At 43.5% G+C, this 17055-nt stretch overlaps 1 protein-coding gene across 5 annotated transcripts; it reads right to left on the reverse strand.

Moving 5' to 3' along the window:
- Positions 1-853: 853 nt before the first annotated feature.
- On the reverse strand, positions 854-6127 carry wiza (WIZ zinc finger a). Of its 5 annotated transcripts, XR_009206135.1 has the most exons (11): positions 6016-6127; positions 5136-5299; positions 4590-5051; positions 4119-4397; positions 3558-4019; positions 3168-3425; positions 2579-2793; positions 2279-2453; positions 1855-2005; positions 1265-1769; positions 854-898 (listed from the first exon to the last, which is right to left on the reverse strand). XR_009206135.1 is itself a non-coding variant. In XM_058404018.1 (10 exons), the coding sequence occupies exons 2-10, from the start codon at positions 5290-5292 to the stop codon at positions 1610-1612; spliced, it is 2316 nt and encodes a 771-aa protein (XP_058260001.1). In that variant the 5' UTR covers positions 5293-5299; positions 6016-6127; the 3' UTR covers positions 1165-1609. The 5 variants fall into 5 exon arrangements, 3 of the variants coding, with proteins under 3 accessions (XP_058260001.1, XP_058259999.1, XP_058260000.1); XM_058404018.1 differs by lacking the exon at positions 854-898 and having other exon boundaries at positions 1165-1769; positions 4590-5048; XM_058404016.1 differs by lacking the exon at positions 854-898 and having other exon boundaries at positions 1165-1769.
- Between the last annotated feature and the right edge of the window lie 10928 nt (positions 6128-17055).

A 17055-nucleotide genomic window follows, 5' to 3' on the forward strand; every position in this document is an offset into this window, starting at 1 on the left:
ACACACAAACACACTCTCTCTCACATACACACACACACAATAACACACAATCTCACACATACAAACACACACTCTCACTCACACACACACAAACACACACTCTCTCACTCACACACACACACAAACACACACTCTCACTCACACTCTCACTCACACACACACACACACAAACACACACTCACTCACACAAAACACACTCACTCACACACACACTCAACACACAAACACACTCTCTCTCTCACACACACACACAATAACACACAATCTCACACACACACAAACACACACTCTCACTCACACTCTCACTCACACAAACACACACACTCAAACACACACTCACACACAATCACACACACACAAACACACACTCTCACTCACACAAACACACACTCTCACTCACACACACACACACTCACTCACACACACACAAACACACTCTCTCTCACACTCTCACTCACACACAAACACACTCACTCACTCTCACTCACACAAACACACACATCACTCACACACTCAAACACACACTCACACACACACAATCACACACACACACAAACACACACTCTCACTCACACACACACAATTACACACTCTCTCACTCACACAATAACACACACTCTCACTCACACACGCTCACTCACACACTCACTCTCACACACACACTCAACCCACACAAACACTCTCACTCACACACACACACAAACACACACACACTCACTCACACACACACGCACTCACACACACACACACTCTCACAAAGAGATAGGTTTATAAATCAGGATTTTATTGTGTGTACAAATAACATTTTCAGAAACTCAAACACATCAGTATTTTGGTCCGAGTACACACACACACACAAACACACACTCTCTCACACTCTCGCTCACACACACACTCACTCACACACACTCTCACTCACACACACACAAACACACTCTCTCTCACACACAATCTCACACACAAACACAATCTCACACACACAAACACACTCTCACTCACAAACACACACTCACTCACACAATAACACACACTCACTCACACTCTCACTCACACTCTCACTCTCACTCTCACACTCACACTCACACTCACACTCACACTCACACACACTCTCACACTCACACACACTCTCACTCACACACACACTCTCACTCACACACAAAGAGATAGGTTTATAAATCAGGATTTTATTGTGTGTACAAATAACATTTTCAGAAACTCAAACACATCAGTATTTTGGTCCGAGTACACACACACACACACACACACACACACACACACACACAGCATGTTGGTGTAAAAGAAGTCATCTCACAGTATAAAAACATTTAAAATCATTTAGTTCACACAGTGAGGTAAAAATTGAGAGATTATTGTGTACATTCAGGTGTGTGTCCTTTTCTGCTTCCTCAGTAGTGTCCATGACATCACTACATCACTACATCATGACATCACTACATCATGACATCACTACATCATGACATCACTACATCATGACATCACTACCCCAAACCCTACAGACAGGTTTCCTTTATTTAAAAAAAATGTTAGAAACACATTATAAAACAATTGGTAAATTAAACAGCACTGGGCATGGCGGTGCTCCACCTCCCTACACAGCTTGGCCAATCAGCTGAGCAGATTCTGAATGAGGTAATAAGGGGGCGGGGCTACGGGCATGATCCGGTCTGAGATTAAGGATGTGATGTCGCAGATGGATGAGCCAGTCTTCCTGCACAGAGAGGGGTCCACTAAACACCTGCTCACAGAACCTACACACACACACACACACACACACACTAAGACAGGGCTATGTGTGTACATATGTAATGTGCACAGTGGGTATGTTCAGCTCACCTGCACTTCAATGAGTAAATCTTCCCCACCAATTTAACCAGACTGGTTTCTGGTGGGCGGGGCACCAGAGACGGGGCATTACCCACACGCTTCAGAGACTCCGCCCCCCCCATTCTGAGAGGGAACAGTTTAGGTGGCCGACGGTCAGAACCTGCAGGAAGAATGCACTTTAAAATATATTTCAAGTAGAAAGGAGGCTATGGAAATAAAACTATGAGACTATCAGACTTTCCTTGGTGTAATTACACAGAACACACTTCCGCTCAGTGCAGGGGGTAGAAGCCATTATTTCCTACCCTAACTAGTGCACAACAAGCAAGGAAATGTCCAGCACAAAGGCAGTCTTTTTAATAATATACACTATGTCTAATAAGAAATGTGTCACTAAAACTGAACAGGAAGTGAGGTCACCATTTTTCATTACCATGATCAACAGCTGAGCGGGAGGCGGGGCGATGTGATGACATTTTCCTGTGGGAGGAGGGGGAGCAAGAGAGACCTGCCCCAGTTTTACCCTGCCGAGCTGCAAGAGAGGGGCGACTTACACCAGAGAAAGCAGAGTTGGCATCAGAGGAGCGAAATGGAGAGAAGACACGTCTCTGTCCCACACACACACACACACACACACACACACACACACACACACACACAGACAGACACACACAGTTTCAATCCTTGTATCTACAGCAGGAGTGTTCTGTATGTTTTGTGCCTGTGTGTGTACCTTGCGAATCTGTGGTAATGTCCCCTGCATGTAGAGCTGATGAAGGGCAGCAACCTTCTCCGGCTCTCTGCTCATCCACTGGCTGAGGGCAACAATTGGCGATTGGCTAGAGCTCCACTGCTCACCCTGCTGGCGGAGATGTGCGCGTGCGTGACTGGCCAACGCTTTCCTGTTCTCAAAGTCAAATCCACAGAGCTCACACGTAGCTTCACAAGCTGCATGAGCAAACACACACACCATTTACATTTCTGAATTCATGAAGGTCATGAGTTAAAATCCGCCGCCACCTCTATGATAAAACTCGATTGGTTAAAATCTTTTAGTAAAGATCCCAGTATTTTCCATGGCCTCTCCATATTCCTCCCTACCTTTCACAGGGGTCTTTAGACTTGCTCTTTGTCTGACCTCTATAATAAACTCCAAGGGTCACAGCTCTAAGGTTCAGGGATGTACACAAACCCCTTAATCCCTACGGGATCTGAACGGTTCTTAATGGCTTCTTAACGGTGGACTAGCATCATTCTACTTCGACTGTCATTTAGCACTACTAGGGTTAAACCCAGCAGAAGTGATGTAGTGGCAGATGTACCTGAACCTGCGCCGTCTGTCTCTGTTTTCTCTCTGCAGAAGTCCACAGGTGACGGTGTGTTCTCTGGCTCCTGCCATCTGCCCTCTCTGACCATCAGCTCATGCAGCGTGTCGATGGGTGAAGCGCACGGTGCCCACTTCACTCCCAGTTGACGCAGGTGAGCACGGGCGTGGCACGACAGAGCTTTACGGCTATCAAACAGATCACCGCAGTAATCACACTTCACAGGCTCGGCCACAGCCACCTCCACCTTGTCGTCTGAAACACACACACACTTACTTCATAAATAAGGTGTATGGTGTGTTGATTTTATTCAAATCACAGAAACATTATGATTGTAGTATATTTCCACAGAAGGCAATAAAAGGTGGAAAGAAGCTCAACATTTACCTGGAGTTATATTCTGATTGGCTGGAACTCTATTGTGATCAGCAGCTGATTGGTCAGTAGTTAAATTCATCTGAGATGGGGGTGTAGATGTAGTTTTTGTAGATTGTCCAGCAGAGATGTCCAACTCCACCGGCTCATCCTTTGGTTTAGACACAGCCATCCGCGAACCCTTTCTAGCTTTTGGCACTCGGACAGGGGTGGGGCCTGGCACAGGTGTGGGCAGAGCTTCAGATGAAGGTTTGGCTTGAGCTGGGGTCAAGGGTGTGGTCAGTGTAGGCCGAGATAAACCACTACAGCTACGGCGGGCCATCAGCTCTCTGAGTGTCGCCATCGGTGAGCCGTGAGCGGTCCAATCAGTGACGCCGAGTTGGCGCAGGTGAGACCGGGCGTGGCTCGCCAAACTCTGAGTCTTCTTAAAATTCTCTCCACAAAACTCACAGTTCGCAATCTTTAATGAATCACCTGACAGGAAATAACCAGACATCACTCAAGCAGCACCGAGGTTTGGTCTGAACAGAAATACATGCACGCACACACACGCACACACACATACACACTTACTGTCTCTCTGTGTTTTCTTTCTAATTGATGAGGGATTGCTCTTTTTAAGAGGAGGTGGGACCGGTGGGTCAGAACATGCCCACTGCTCTGTTAACCCTGCCTCCCTTTGGAGTAGATCATGCAGGACCTGTATGGGTGGGGCTTTAGGGTCCAGCTCCACTCCAAAATGGTGCAGGTGAGTTCGAGCGTGACTGACCAGGCCCTTCTTCGTCTCATACCATGCCCCACACAGCTCACACACATGTACACAATCACGCTGGGACACACCCGACATCTCCACTGCGTATACACACACACACACACACACACACACACACACAGAAGTCAGGTCTGTGCTGATCATTCACATTTCATGATATTTGCAAATTATTTAAATATACTGTATATTTAAATAGGCTGTTGTACATTACTTTTTAAAATGCACCTTACTCCTGCAGCATCAGATCTGTGTGTGTGCGTGTGTGTACTCACTCAGGTCAAGGGGCGAGTCTGTTTCCTGTGGATCTCCCAATGATTTAGACAGAGCTGGGAAAGTGGGTGAGGTCTTGGGTAGTTTCAGTGGTTTGTGGTGATGAAGAGGAGATGATGAGGATGAGGAGAAGGAGGAGGAAGAGGAGGAGTCTCTCAGTGAAACAGGGACAGAAACACACTGTCTCTTCACCAACTCACCGATTTTGATCTTCAGTTTAGTTCCTGAACTGTGTTTGGCTCTACGTTTACTGGTGTGTTTGGCTCTGTGTGTGTATGTGTGTTTGGGTGTAAAGGGCAAAGCCCCATCCCTCTCAGTGATCAGTTCGTACAGCAGGCTGATGGGGGCACCGCTGCTCTCTGACATACACACACCCAACTGACGCAGGTGAGAGCGGGCGTGGCTCGATAACCCTCGCCTAGTCTCAAAACACATTCCACACACCTCACACACATGCACGGCTGCTGTTGAAGCAAACACAAACACAAAAAAAAACTTGATATGAAATCTTTAATTAAGTGAGTGTGTGCAGGGAGGTGTGTACTTACACTCAGCCTCATTGTCACCTCTTCGCTGCTCACTAACTGCAACCTCAGCAGCATCGTTTCGTGCCGTTTCTCCACCCTTCTCCATTTCTCCACCCTTCTCCATTTCTCCACCCTTCTCCATTTCTCCACCCTTCTCCATTTCTCCACCCTTCTCCATTTCTCCACTATACGAGAATCAGAGTGAAGGTGACCAACCACATGAGTACCTTTATTAGATGGTTAGATGTGAGAGAATCTTACACATATTTACACATCACCAGAGCTAAACAAAATATAAAGGACAGTGTTGCATGTAAAACACAATCATCTCATAGAAATAAAGGTTTAATAATCTCCATGTGGCTCTGGGTGATGTGTTCCTCTCTGTGGAACGATGGAGATTAGAATCATCTCAGCTGCAGAGGAGTTTTGTTGGTTTAAAGAAACATTCAATTAATTATGTGTCGAAGATTCAGAGTAACAATCAGTACAGGTTTATTACTGCTCATAAAATACTTGCTTAAGAACCATGGAGGTTAAACTTCGGCTATTTGGATTATTAACCCTGAGTTTTTAAACTACAGTTTATATTTGTGTTGAAGTTTACACCACATACAGCTCAGTATACAGATTTTAATAATAAAAAAAACTTTTAAAGATTTGGACTCGTGTTCACAAGGTTATAAAACAAACACACACAGAAATGTACTAAACTGCAATAATAAAACCATGCTTTAGCTGCTGAACTAGCCTTCGACTGGCTAATAAGAGTTTAAAATGCTCTGTAACAAGACTGTATTATCTCCAAATTAACAACACAGTACATCATCAACACAATTATCATTCTGCATAAAATAGTAATAATTACAATAATGTGACAGTATTTAAAGATTTATTTTACCTGTGTTTATGTGTTAGCAGCACAGTGCTATTGTTTGGGATCTGCCCGGATAGGAAGGCAGGATTAATCGCTGCAGCACATTCGATATGCAGTCAGCAGACCGAAATAATCGATCGATCCGAAAACTGATCAGTAAAGGAAGTGCCGTAACATCGATTTTGGATCTTTTAAAAACAAATCGAAACTAAATATCAGAGGAACAAAGAAAACAACAAAGAAATAAGGATCGAAAGCAGTAAAAATGTTAAAATAGTTCAGGAACTTTTAGAAAAGATTTTCACAATGAACATGTAAAATATGTTTATAGGAAATTATTTTCAAATTTGAACTTGAGATGTTTTCCCAACATTTACAACTTTATTATTATTAAAAAAACTTTAGAGAGAAGCATACTGTAATATTCAACTGTTTGAATATAGATGGGTGATTCTCACGAAACCACTGAAACACCACGGCACTAATGATTTTAAGTAATATAATTAATAATATAAAAAAGCATCAGAATAAAGACAGCACTGTTCTCTACCTTGCACAATGTGGAATTTCAACATGAGAATGAATTATTTTTCTATTTTACTGCATTTTCTGCTGAAATTCTCATTACCACATCCAGCTGTGTCTGAATGTGTGTTATGATTTAATTTAAACAAATTAACATAACAAAAATTAGAAAAAAAAATAATGGAAGTTCTACTAAATTATTCTAGATGACAGAAAAATTATTTACTGAATATTCATGTATAATAATAATGAAAAAAAGTAGTAAAATGATGTGTCCATGCCTGATGTTCTCATCCTGAGGACTGTTTAAACACACATACAGAATGGAAATAAAGTGTGATTATGAGTGATGGAGCACATGGGACAGTTACTTCAAGATGGTGACCAGGTAAGATCATCTCTTCATATCTCTCCAGTTAAATGTTAAATATTCTATTGTCAGAATCTTAACACCACTTTTTGATCATCATTACCCAAACAGGAAGTTTTCTACATTTCGAAAATTTTTAGATTTACAATTTTTTTAGGAAAATGTACTTTATTAAGGTCTAATTATATGCATTGAGAAAAATTAGTAAAGCCATCATGGCTTCTCTATTGTTAGCAAAACATCCTGAGGCACCTCCTCCTCCGCAACACCATTCTCATACACCGCAACCATTTAAGGCCAGTTGTGGTAAAGAGAACTTTAAATATCTCTTATGAAGTGTACAAGTCTCAGTATAAATCTCAGACTAGTATAGTTATTATCATTACCGAAATAATTAACCTCATTACCAAAATCTATATATCATTACTGAAACTCATGTTTATTAGATGTTAATTTAATTAATAGAAATATAGTACTTTGATTTTAAATGCATGTGCAGAATCTTAAAATTATGTTCTCTCAGGTTTGTCACATCATTTTGAAAAAATCTCAGGTTTCTTCAAAATATAAAGAAAAAATGGTTGTAAATTGTGGAAGGTGTTGCGGTAATGAGAGAAATCAGTCAAAAAACTATTAAATTAAAAATAAATATTATTTCAGAACTTGAAGTAATAATCCATTTTTAAAACTGTGAAATTGTATTTGCGTTTCTATCAGTGTTAATGTTTTCACAGTGTTGCGGTAATGAGATTTTTTAGGACTTATTTTGGAAATTATGTTCAAAAAGCTGTTAAATGGTAAGTAAAAGTTTTTAAATTAATGTTCACAAATACTCCAGACTTTGTTGCTAATGTCTAAAAAAAAAATAAAAGAATTTTTAAAATTTTCATGTTTGAAATTTTTAAATCCAAGATTTCGTGAGAATCACCCAGATACATATATGAGTGCTATATATGTTATGCAATTGTTGCATATAGACTCTAGGGGGCAATGGGTAAAAAGTAGGTCATGTTGATATGGAAGCTAGAAGGAGATGGAATAAAGTGGTGGTGTGTGAAATCACATGGAATTAGTCTCAGTCATCATTCATTAAAATAATACATGGTGTCAGAGTAAATCACGAACATGGATGCTGCCAGAGTGCCTGCACCACGAATGGACTTGGAATCATAAAATCTTCCCGACACATGGAGAAAGTTTAAGCAACATGTTGAATTGATGTTTTTGGGTATACATAACACATGGAATCTCACCGCAGATGAAGCTAACTTGCTCAAAACTTACTATGACCATTTTGAAGCTTACATAGTACCAAAGGCTAATCCAATTATTGCACTGATACAAGTTCAGTGAACAAACGCAGTCTGCCACAGAAACATTTGAGCATTTTGTAACTGAGCTCAGATTGCTCGTTAAAGACTGTGGTAACACGAACCCTGAGAAAATGGTGAGAGACTGTGTCATTTTTGGCATTTATTCCCCACAAGTTTGAGAGACTTTTCTCAACCAAGGTGCCGAATTAACGTTAGAGTAAGCAATTGACATTGCCAGATCGCATGAGATTAAGAGCATGGCGAGTGGAAGCATGAATGTGGAGCATGAGCAACAAGTGCATGCGATAAGAAAGCGTCACAAAAATGTGACGGAGACATGAGAACAGCACAAAAACCAACAACGTGCAGGCAGAACGCCTCAATACATGCAAATACTGTGGGAAAGAACACAAAAGAAGAGAAATGTGTCCAGCAAAAGGAAAGCAGTGTGCTAAATGTGGCAAGTGGAATCATTTTGCAAAGGTATTCAAGTCCAAATCCAAGTTAGTGCATTCTGTAAGCGAAAACAAAACTGAAGATGGATATGCTGATGTGAGGAGTGAATTCTTTATTGACACAGTCACAAACGAAAACACATTCACAGCATCAGAGCAAGCATTCACTGAAGTTGAGATAGGAGAACATAGTGCGCTACTCAAATCTAAACTATACACAGGTGCTCAGGTTAATGTAATTCTTGCAAGAGAGTTCAACAAATTGGCAACAGAGACAAAGATGCAGCAAACACAGAAAGATTGACAGGATATGGCGGACAGCAATTGCCAGATAAAGGCACATGCCAGCTGCACTGCAAATATAAAAAGAGTGCCATGCCACTAGATTTCTTCATTATGGATACCCAGTCACCACCTGTTCTTGGACTGTTCTCTGGCTTGCTTAGATTTGGACATGATTAAGCTGGTGTTGTCGGTATCGTCTCCAGAGAGAGATTCTGAGTCAATTGTAGATGAATTTGCTGATGTGTTTATAGGAATTGGTCTGTTTCCTGGAGAAGGCAACATTCATCTGGACCCCTCAGCCACACCAGTCATACATCCACCAAGGAGAATTCCCTTTGCCCTCAGGACATTTTCCAACAGAAAATAGACAAGATCTATGAAGGTCTGCCTGAAGTTGTCGCCATTGTGAATGAGATTTTGGTCTATGGGAAGACCAAGGAGGAACATGACTGTAATCTCAGGACTATCCTGGAACACTCTCGAGAAAAGGGAGTGCGTCTTAATCCTGAAAAAAGAGCTATTTGTGTCCTTGAAGTCAGCTATTTTGGCCACCGCCTTACTCAGGATGGAATCAAACCTGATCCTCAGAAGGTGGCAGCCATAAAATAGATGACACCACCCAAGAACCGAGGTGAACTTGAAACAATTCTTGGCATGGTCAATTATCTTTCAAAGTTTGCACCAAGCCTTTCAGATATTAATGCACCTCTGAGACAGCTACTGAGGCAGGATAGTGAGTTCCTATGGGACAAACAACATGGTCTGGCATTTCAAAAGATCTTCACAAGGGAACCAGGCCCTGTGCTTGCATTCTTTGACACAAGCAAAGACCTCACACTGCAAGATGATGCCTCCAAATATGGTTTAGGCGCAGTGTTGCTGCAGGAAGGCAAACCACTTGCATATGCCTCAAAGTCGCTCACAGACTCAGAAATAAATTATGACCAGATCAAGAAAGAGCTCCTTGCCATTCTCTAGGGTTGCAAAAGATTTCACCAGTACGTTTATGGGCGGCACATTACAGTGGAATCTGATCATAAACCCTTGGAAGCGATCATGAGAAAGCCATTGTCTGTGGCCCCACCAAGGCTGCAAAGGATGATACTGCAATTGCAAAAGTACAGCTTCACCATTATGCATGTTCCTGGCAAGAATATTCCAGTAGCAGACACACTGTCAAGAAAATTGATGCCTTGCCTGGATGACAATTTCAGTGAAGGGATGGATGTACAAGTCCATACTTTACTTAGTGCTCTACCTGTCAGTGATGTGAAACTCAGCAGTATCCGAGAAGAAACAGAGAGAGACTTGCAGATGTCCACAATAAGGAGAGTGATTAAAGAAGTTTGGTCTAATGAGAAAAAGAGATGTGCTACAGCCATCCTAGAGTACTGGAACCACAGAGATGAATTATCTCAAGTGACATCAAGGGACTTCTGAACCAGAAGAAGAGGGCCTTTAGGGATGGTGATCAGCAGAAGCTTAAGCGTGTGCAGAAGGAACTAAAAGTCCAGCTCAGGGAGGCGAAGGAGCAGTATAGGAGGAAGCTGGAGCAAATGTTGCAAAACAACAGCATGAAGGAAGTGTGGAGCGGGATGAAGACAATAACCAGATGCAGCTCGAAGCGGGGTGACACCATTGAAGGAGGTGTGGGAATGGCGAACCAGCTGAACAATTTCTTCAACAGGTTTGACGACCCCAACTCATTCACACCTCAGTACACTGCACCCCCCACCCCCACTTCTGCTCTCAATCTACCCACTGAGAACAACTATGGCACAGAGGAGGAGAATATCCCTCCACCCATGATCACAGCAGCCCAGGTGTGCGGAGAGCTGAGGAGGCTCTGTCCCAGCAAAGCTGCAGGACCAGATGGAGTATCTCCACGACTACTGAAGGCCTGCGCAATGGAACTGGGAGACCCTTTATAGCATATCTTTAACCTGAGCCTGGAGCAGGAGAGGGTACCTCGGTGGTGGAAAACATCCTGCATCATCCCAGTCCCAAAGAAACCACGCCCTGGAGAGCTGAATGACTTAAGGCCAGTCACTCTGATGTCTCACATAATGAAGACCATGGAGCGGGTGCTGCTACACCACATTAGGCCCATTACGCCCTCGACCCTCTGCAGTTTGCATACCAGGAGAAGGTGGGAGTGGAGGATGCCATTAATTACACAGATCCCTCTCTCACCTGGACAGCGGCAGCGGGGCTGTGAGAATAACATTTTTGGACTTCTCCAGTGCTTTCAACACCATCCAGCTGCTGCTCCTCAGAGATAAATTAACAGAGATGGGAGTGATCTCACACCTGATCACGTGGATCACAGACTACCTGACCGGCAGACCTCAGTATGTGAGACTGGGGGATTGCAGGTCTGACACTGTGGTCAGCAGTACGGGAGCACCATAAGGGACTGTTCTCTCTCCGGTCCTGTTCACCATCTACACCTCAGACTTTCAGTATAGCTCAGAATTCTGCCACGTGCAAAAGTTCGTGGACGACACTTCTATCATTGGCTATATCAGGAAGGGACAGGAGGAGGAGTACAGAAAACTGATACAGGACTTCGTTGCATGGTGTGACGTTAACCATCTGCACCTAAACACCACAAAGACCAGGGAGATGGTTGTGGACTTCAGGAGGCCCAGGCTTCAACCTGAGCCTGTGACTATCAACGGGGACTGTGTGGAGTTTGTGAAGACCTACAAATACCTTGGAGTACAGCTGGATGATAAAATGGACTGGACAGCCAACACAGACGCTCTGTGCAGGAAAGGACAGAGCCGGCTGCCCTTCCTAAGAAGGCTGGCATCCTTTAACATCTGCAAAAAGCTGCTGCAGATGTTCTATCAGACTGTTGTGGTGAGTGCCCTCTTCTACGCTGCAGTGTCCTGGGGAGGCAGCATCAAGAAGAAGGACGCCTCACGTCTGGACAAGCTGGTGAGGAAGACGGGCTCGATTGTGGGCTCAGAACTGGACAGCCTGACATCAGTGGCAGAGAGGAGGACGCTGAGCAGGCTCCTGTCCACCATGGACAATCCACTGCATCCACTGTACAACATCATCTCCAGACAGAGAAGCAGCTTCAGTGACCGGACACTGTCACTGCCCTGCTCCACTGACAGACTGAGGAGGTCGTTCCTCCTCCATGCCATGAGACTCTTTAACTCCACTCCGGGTGGGAGAAGTCAGTGCTGACACTACTCTCTGTCCTGGACTGTACAATAAACTACACACTATTCACAATACACTCCGGTTTGCACAGAATTCTTCAATACACTGAGTTTTGCACAGGACTGATAAACACGCAGTTTTTGCACATCACCTCACTACATCTGTACATGTAAACACTTGTTTTTTGCACATTACTTATATTGTATTCCTCTAATTCTCTATATTTATTCCTTAAATCTCTATATTTAGTATTTTTGCTATATTTTGTTATATTGTGTAATATTTTATTTTGTTATTTGTTATATTTTTTGTTATATTTTTGTACCCTTAATTTCACGTATTTTAGTATTTTGTGTTATATTCCTTCTTATTTTATCTATTACCTGTGTTTGTGGATACTGCTGGAAGCTGTAAATTTGTGTTGGAACACAAATCTGAGATGGACAGGATGGTTTTCAAGGGAGAAAAGATTGTAATCCCTACGAGGCTGAGAGAAGATATGCTTAAACGCATTCATTCAGGCCACATGGGAATTGAAAAATCTAAACAGCGTGCTAGAGACATTCTCTTTTGGCCTGGCATGTCCAAACAGATTGCTAGTATGGTCGAACTGTGTTCAATTTGCCTTGAGCATCATATGTCAAACGCAAAAGAGCCTCTCATTTCCCATTCTATCCCAAACCGGCCATGGCAGATTGTAGGTAGAGATTTATTCACTTTGAATAATGAAGACTACATAGTGGTAGTAGATTACTACAACAGATACCTTGACTTGGAGAATCTCAAAGAAAATGTTTACAACGCATGGGATTCCTGAAAAGGTTATCTAAGACAATGGACACCAATTCAGCTCAAAAGACTTTTCTTTTCAAAAGAATTTTGCTCACGCTTGGGATTTTGTGCATGTCACAAATAGCCCACATTACCCACAAAGTAATGGGCTGAGCGAGAAGGCAGTACAGATTGCAAAAACACTACTGGACAAAGCAAAAGTAGACAAGAAAGACCCCTACATCAGCCTGCTGGAGTACTGGAACACTCCGGTGGATGGTTTTAGATCACCGGCTCAACTGCTGATGAGCAGAAGATTACGCTCCATTCTCCCCACCACCAATCGACAGCTACAGCCCAAAACTGTCGGTGGAAAAGATGTTCATGCTACATGTGAACAAAGGCAGAAGTACCAAGAAAAGTATTACAACAGGTCAGCAAGACCACTCACACCATTACAGATGGGAGACCATGTCGGAATTCAAGATTCAGGGAGTTGGAAACCTGCGGCAGTCATCAAGCCTGCTGACACATTCAGGTCCTACCACGTATGCACTGCAGAAGGCCAAGTTTTCCAAAGGAATTGTCGTCACCTTCTGCAAGATAAAGCACACCCTGTCAATGCTGAGTCCAGAATGTCTTCGAGCACTCCACACACAGTGCCACTGGACCACACTAAACAGACAGACATGAATGATACTGCTACTCCACGCTATGTTGCCAGATCAGGACGAGAAGTGAAACTCCGAGTCGTCCTTGATCTATAATTGTAAAGGGTGTAGGTGGATCGCTGCCCTAAAATAAAAGAAAAAAAGAAAGTTGTCATGCCAATCATTGCAAACATTGATCTAGTTATGGTTTGGGTAGTTTTGTATACTGAGTTACAATGACATGTAATATATCAAAGTTTACATAATATGTTAAAGTTTTCAAAGAAGGGGGATGTAATATTCAACTGTTTGACTATAGATATATGAGTGCTATATATGGGGGCAATGGGTAAAAAGTAGGTCATGTTGATATGGAAGCTAGAAGGAGATGGAATAAAGTGGTGGTGTATAAAATCATGCAGAATTAGTCTCAGCCATCATTCATTAATATAATACACATACAGTCCAAACCCCTGGACAGTAAGGCTCCAGTGGATATGAGAGGGTTTGGCTGGACGGTGAACATGGACAAGAGAATGACCATTATTAGATAATGGCATGGTCAGAGAAGCTAGCTGGCTAGTGCAAGAAGCAATTCTAATCATTTTATATCAGCCATTATTCATATTAAAAATCTAAACCAAATATTAATCTTCAAATCTTGATACACAACTCCATACATTCTGAATTCCACTGAAATATTAACGACCTCTTTTGGTATAAAACTGTAGTTATTTGACAGATATAAGACAGTTTGCTTGAATTTCCTGATGTTCTGCAATTGCAGGACAGTTCATACTTTCAACACTGAGTATCATAGAGTTTTTATTACACCTAGTGTCCAAAAATGGAACTGGAACAAACACTCACTGACTCCCACATGGGCAGAATTATTCCTTTTCATTGGAGGAGGGAGAAGTGTTACTGATTAGTTCATGACAAAGTTGACCGCACAGGTACACTCTTAACTAGCCATCATTTATCACTGGTGTGTTCTCATCCTCTTCAACAGTTTTGACCGTTTTACACTCATTACAAATGACACTCTGGTTCACTGCACACCACACCCATTATACCTGTTGTGTGGATACCTGAGAGTGGATTCCTGTAAATAAGGTGCACTACTCTTGCAGCACAGTTGTGATAGAAAAATTTCAGCGAGAATCAAGGGGAAGGTGTACAGGACAGTGGTGAGACCGGCCATGCTGTATGGTTTAGAGACAGTGTCACTGAGGAAGAAACAGGAGTCAGAGCTGGAGGTAGCAGAGCTGACGATGTTGAGGTTCTCTTTGGGAGGGACACGGTTGGACAGGATTAGGAACAAGTACATCAGAGGGGCAGCTCATGTTGGATGTTTGGGGGACAAAGTTAGAGAGGACAGGTTAAGATGGTTTGGACATGTCCAGAGGAGGGAGAGTGAGTATATTGGTAGGAGAATGTTGGACATGGAGCTGCCAGGCAGGAGGAAAAGAGGAAGGACAAAGAGGAGGGATATGGATGTAATAAATGAGGATATGACGCTAGTGGGTGTAAGTGTTGAGGATGCAGAAGATAGGGATAGGTGGAGAGAGATGATTCACTGTGGAGACCCCTGAAGGGAAAAGCACAAAGAAGAAGACTCTTGCAGCACAGTATTACCTGTGCATGTAAACAGAGCTAGAAGTCCACTCTGATTAAACACAGTGAGGATTCCCAGAGGGTGAATTACACACTGGCGCACTGCATGCTGGGTATTTTTGTGATGCTATGTCGATGGGTGAAAACAGGACAATACTAAATCATATCATGTTAAAACACTGACAATGAGTGAAACAATACTGTACAACAGATTAGCGAATGCCAAGACAAATAATATCTACAACTATTTTTGTCTACAACAAAAGTGTTATTGATGTGCTAATTTTCCTTTAAAATATAAATCAACAAACATGTATTCATCAAGAACTTGCTGCCACCTTCACTCGACCCCATGCAGTTTGCGTAACGTCCAAATCGCTCCACAGACGATGCCATCAGCACAACCCTCCATCTGGCCCTCACACACCTGGACAATAAAGACACTTACCTACGAATGCTGTTCATTGACTTCAGTTCAGCATTCAGTACGATCATTCCTCAGCACCTGATGGAGAAGCTGACTCTGCTGGGCATCAACACCTCCCTCTGCAATTGGATCCTGGATTTCCTGACTGGGAGACCTCAGTCAGTCCGGATCAGGAACAGTATCTCCAGCACCACCACACTGAGCACTGGAGCTCCTCAGGGCTGTGTGCTCAGTCCACTGCTGTTCACTCTGCTGACTCACGACTGTGCAGCAATGAACAGATCCAACCACATCGTCAAGTTCTCCGATGACACGACCGTGGTGGGTCTCATCAGTAAGAACGACGAGTCAGCATACAGAGAGGAGGTGCAACATCTAACAGCCTGGTGTAAAGTCAATCACCTGTCTCTGAACGTCGACAAGACTAAAGAGATGGTTGTTGACTTCAGGAGAGCACAGAGTGACCATTCTCCACTGAACATCAAATTCCTTGGTGTTCACCTGGTGGAGGACCTCACCTGGTCACTCAACACCAGCTCCATCACCAAGAAAGCCCAGCAGCACCTCTACTTCCTGAGGAGGCTGAGGAAAGCCCATCTCCCTCCCCCCATCCTGACCACCTTCTACAGAGGGACCATGGAGAGCGTCCTGAGCAGCTGCATCACTGCCTGGTTTGGGAACTGGACCGTCTCAGATCACAAGACCCTTCAGGGGACAGTGAGGACAGACACACACCCCTCACACACCCCTCACACACACTCTTACACACCACACACACCCCACACACACACTCTTACACCCCTCACGCACACTCTTACACACCTCACACACACTCTTACACACCCCACACACCCCTCACACACACTCTTACACACCACACACACCCCACACACAAACTCTTACACACCCCACACACACACTCTTACACACCCCTCACACACACTCTTACACACCCCACACACCCCTCACACACACTCTTACACACCCCACACACACACTCTTACACACCCCACACACCCCTCACACCCCTCACACACTCTCTTACACACCCCACACACCCCTCACACACACTCTTACACACCCCACACACCCCTCACACACACTCTTACACACCCCACACACCCCTCACACACACTCTTACACACCCCACACACCCCTCACACACACTCTTCACCCTTCCCTCAGGCAATCAGGTATCTCAACAGAGAACTGAGCTGAACTGGACACACACACACGCACACACGTGTACAACCAAGATCTGATCTCAGAGGAGAACTGAACTGTGCTGGACGCGGACACACACACACACACACACATACATAACACCCACACACAAAAAAAGAACTGAACTGTGCTGGACATAGTCAGACACACACACACACACACACACTAAATTGTCCTGTTTGCATGCACACGTCACTTTACATTTATATATATTTATATTAATCCTGTTTACGTGTCACTTTAATATCTG

The sequence above is a fragment of the Hemibagrus wyckioides genome, linkage group LG11 (genome assembly GCF_019097595.1).
Source record: "Hemibagrus wyckioides isolate EC202008001 linkage group LG11, SWU_Hwy_1.0, whole genome shotgun sequence".
In the NCBI taxonomy this organism is placed as follows: Eukaryota; Metazoa; Chordata; class Actinopteri; order Siluriformes; family Bagridae; genus Hemibagrus; species Hemibagrus wyckioides.

Excerpts from the sequence above, each read along its gene's own strand:
- wiza (XM_058404016.1), bottom strand. The coding sequence starts at position 5,292 with ATGGAGAAGGGTGGAGAAATGGAGAAGGGTGGAGAAATGGAGAAGGGT. Across the intron at positions 3,426-3,557 it reads CAATCAGAATATAACTCCAG|ACGACAAGGTGGAGGTGGCT; the intron begins GTAAATGTTGAG and ends TGTGTGTTTCAG. Across the intron at positions 2,794-3,167 it reads GACAGACGGCGCAGGTTCAG|CTTGTGAAGCTACGTGTGAG; the intron begins GTACATCTGCCA and ends TTGCTCATGCAG.